The sequence below is a fragment of the Habropoda laboriosa genome, unplaced genomic scaffold (genome assembly GCF_001263275.1).
Source record: "Habropoda laboriosa isolate 0110345459 unplaced genomic scaffold, ASM126327v1 scaffold65, whole genome shotgun sequence".
Taxonomy (NCBI): Eukaryota; Metazoa; Arthropoda; class Insecta; order Hymenoptera; family Apidae; genus Habropoda; species Habropoda laboriosa.
The window spans coordinates 1,165,309-1,167,386 of NW_017100254.1; the positions used below are offsets into that span (position 1 = coordinate 1,165,309).

Here is a 2,078-nt window from a genome sequence, read left to right on the forward strand (position 1 = left end):
GATCTTTTGTTATGAAAAAATAATTATAATTTTAGGAGAACGTCCATACCCATGTGATTATCCTGGATGTACAAAAGCTTTTACACAATCTGGACAGTTAAAGACCCATCAACGGCTGCATACAGGAGAGAAGCCTTTTTTATGTACAGAACCTGGCTGTGAAATGAGATTTACGCATGCTAATAGGCATTGCCCAGATCATCCATATGCTACTCTTACACGATCTGATGATTTTGTATTAAAACCAGTATCAGAGAATACTGAATTACCTCATGATGTTACAAGATGGCTAGAGCGTTATAAAATGTCCAGAGAAAGAGAGGATAGAACACCTACAGGGAAAAATGAACGTAAAAAGAAAACATGGAAGAGTAGTTCTGAGAATCATAAAAGAGTTAAGTCTAGAAAAGGTCTAATGATGGATGCAACAGGAGAGCAAGAAAATTTAGATTGCAAACCATCCAATCAAAGATTGTATTGTGGAGAAAGTCAAGACAGCCAAGAAGAAAGTCAAGATGAAGATCCAGCAGTATTACAAACATCTGAAGATGAAGAAATAGCAACAAAGTTAGCAATTACTCCCTTAAGAAGACCATTAGATAGACTTCAGCCAAAGAAAAGATGGTTACGTGAAGCATGCTTGGAGCAACAGTTAGCCAAACCTTTAAATTGGGACACTAAACCTGTCAATGTACCTACAACCATTTCATTTAAAATTAATGGTAACCAGATGCAGTGGAGTTCACCTATTGATAATTCATCAGTCTCATTAGATAGTTCATGTTTAAATGCATGTAAAGAACTTGAACTCACAAAGTCAGAGGTAGATCCTTCATACACATCTACTCATATATCTTGGGACACAGTTACTGATAATGAATCTCTAGAACCACCTGCAAAGGATGAACATAACTACACATTTGAGATATCAAATACATTATCCCAAAATATTTGGAATTCCTCACAACATAATGTGAATAATTTTTCTAATACAAACCAAGTGAAAACTAATATTAATCACTCTATTTCAAAGCTTGAATCTTCTGAAAATTCAAATCATACATATTGGGATAATAATTTAATAAATGAAACGCCCAAGTCTCCTTTAAATCAATCTAATGTAAAAATTAAAGATTTTGTTCAACAAGAGGTGTTTAAACAAAACACATTTATGAACTCTCATATCAGTGAAAATATAACAAGACCAACTGTTTTAATGTTAGCTGGAAGTTTTAATAATAATAATAATAACAACAACAATAACAATAATAAAGATGCTATTTCAAAATTACCGCCAATGGAATCTGAAACAGGCTTAAAAGTAGTTGTTGTTAAGCAGGAGGATAATCTTATCAAGTTACCAATTCCTGAGGACAGTCAAAAATGGTTAGGAGCATTAGCTTTGATGGAATTAGCTAAAAATCAAGAAGAGACAGGGAGAGGTTTGAGTCTAAAACAGAACAAAAATGAATGTTCTGTGAACACAGAGTTGAATTATTCCCATTTATAGACTGTGATTAATGGCTATTATAGTTTCATGTTATTTTTGTATGGCAGAAAAAAAAATAAAAATGCATTTATTGCCATGATGCAGTTCACCTTTGGACATAAATAAGAAGGAAATTTGAATCTGCCTTTTCTGTTACACAATCAAGTAGCATTTCTTACGATTTTATTTTTATATTTTTCTAATTACATTATAATGTTACAGTTTATTATGTTGACCATTAATTAGCATTTTGCTGCAGAAGTACACAATATACACCTTGTCACCATGAATATTAAGAGTAGTGAAAAATCTAGTGTTATTTGTTTCTTTTCTTCTTCTTTTATCTTTTTTTTCCTTTGAAAAACGAGTTAGTATACAGAAAAAAAAAATACTTTCTGTTTACAATTTAGTAAAGATTTGAATGTCTAACTATATTTGAAATATAAAACCTTCCACTACGCTTAATATTTTGCAAGGTGTCCTTACTGGGGAAAAATAAAACTATAATATTTTTATTTTGCTTGGCTATTTCTCATTATCAGTCATACATATTTGCATATTTTTTATACAAAAAATATTTCTCATTAAT

General features: G+C 31.2%; 1 protein-coding gene across 1 annotated transcript in view; it reads left to right on the top strand.

Moving 5' to 3' along the window:
* The window catches only part of LOC108572468 (protein suppressor of hairy wing-like), a 2,402-nt gene extending 892 nt beyond the window's left edge, over window positions 1-1,510 (top strand). The window contains exon 2 of the mRNA XM_017934710.1: window positions 36-1,510. Coding sequence (XP_017790199.1) covers window positions 36-1,510 — 1,475 coding nt within the window. The remainder of the gene's footprint in view (window positions 1-35) is intronic.
* The last annotated feature ends 568 nt before the right edge of the window (window positions 1,511-2,078 follow it).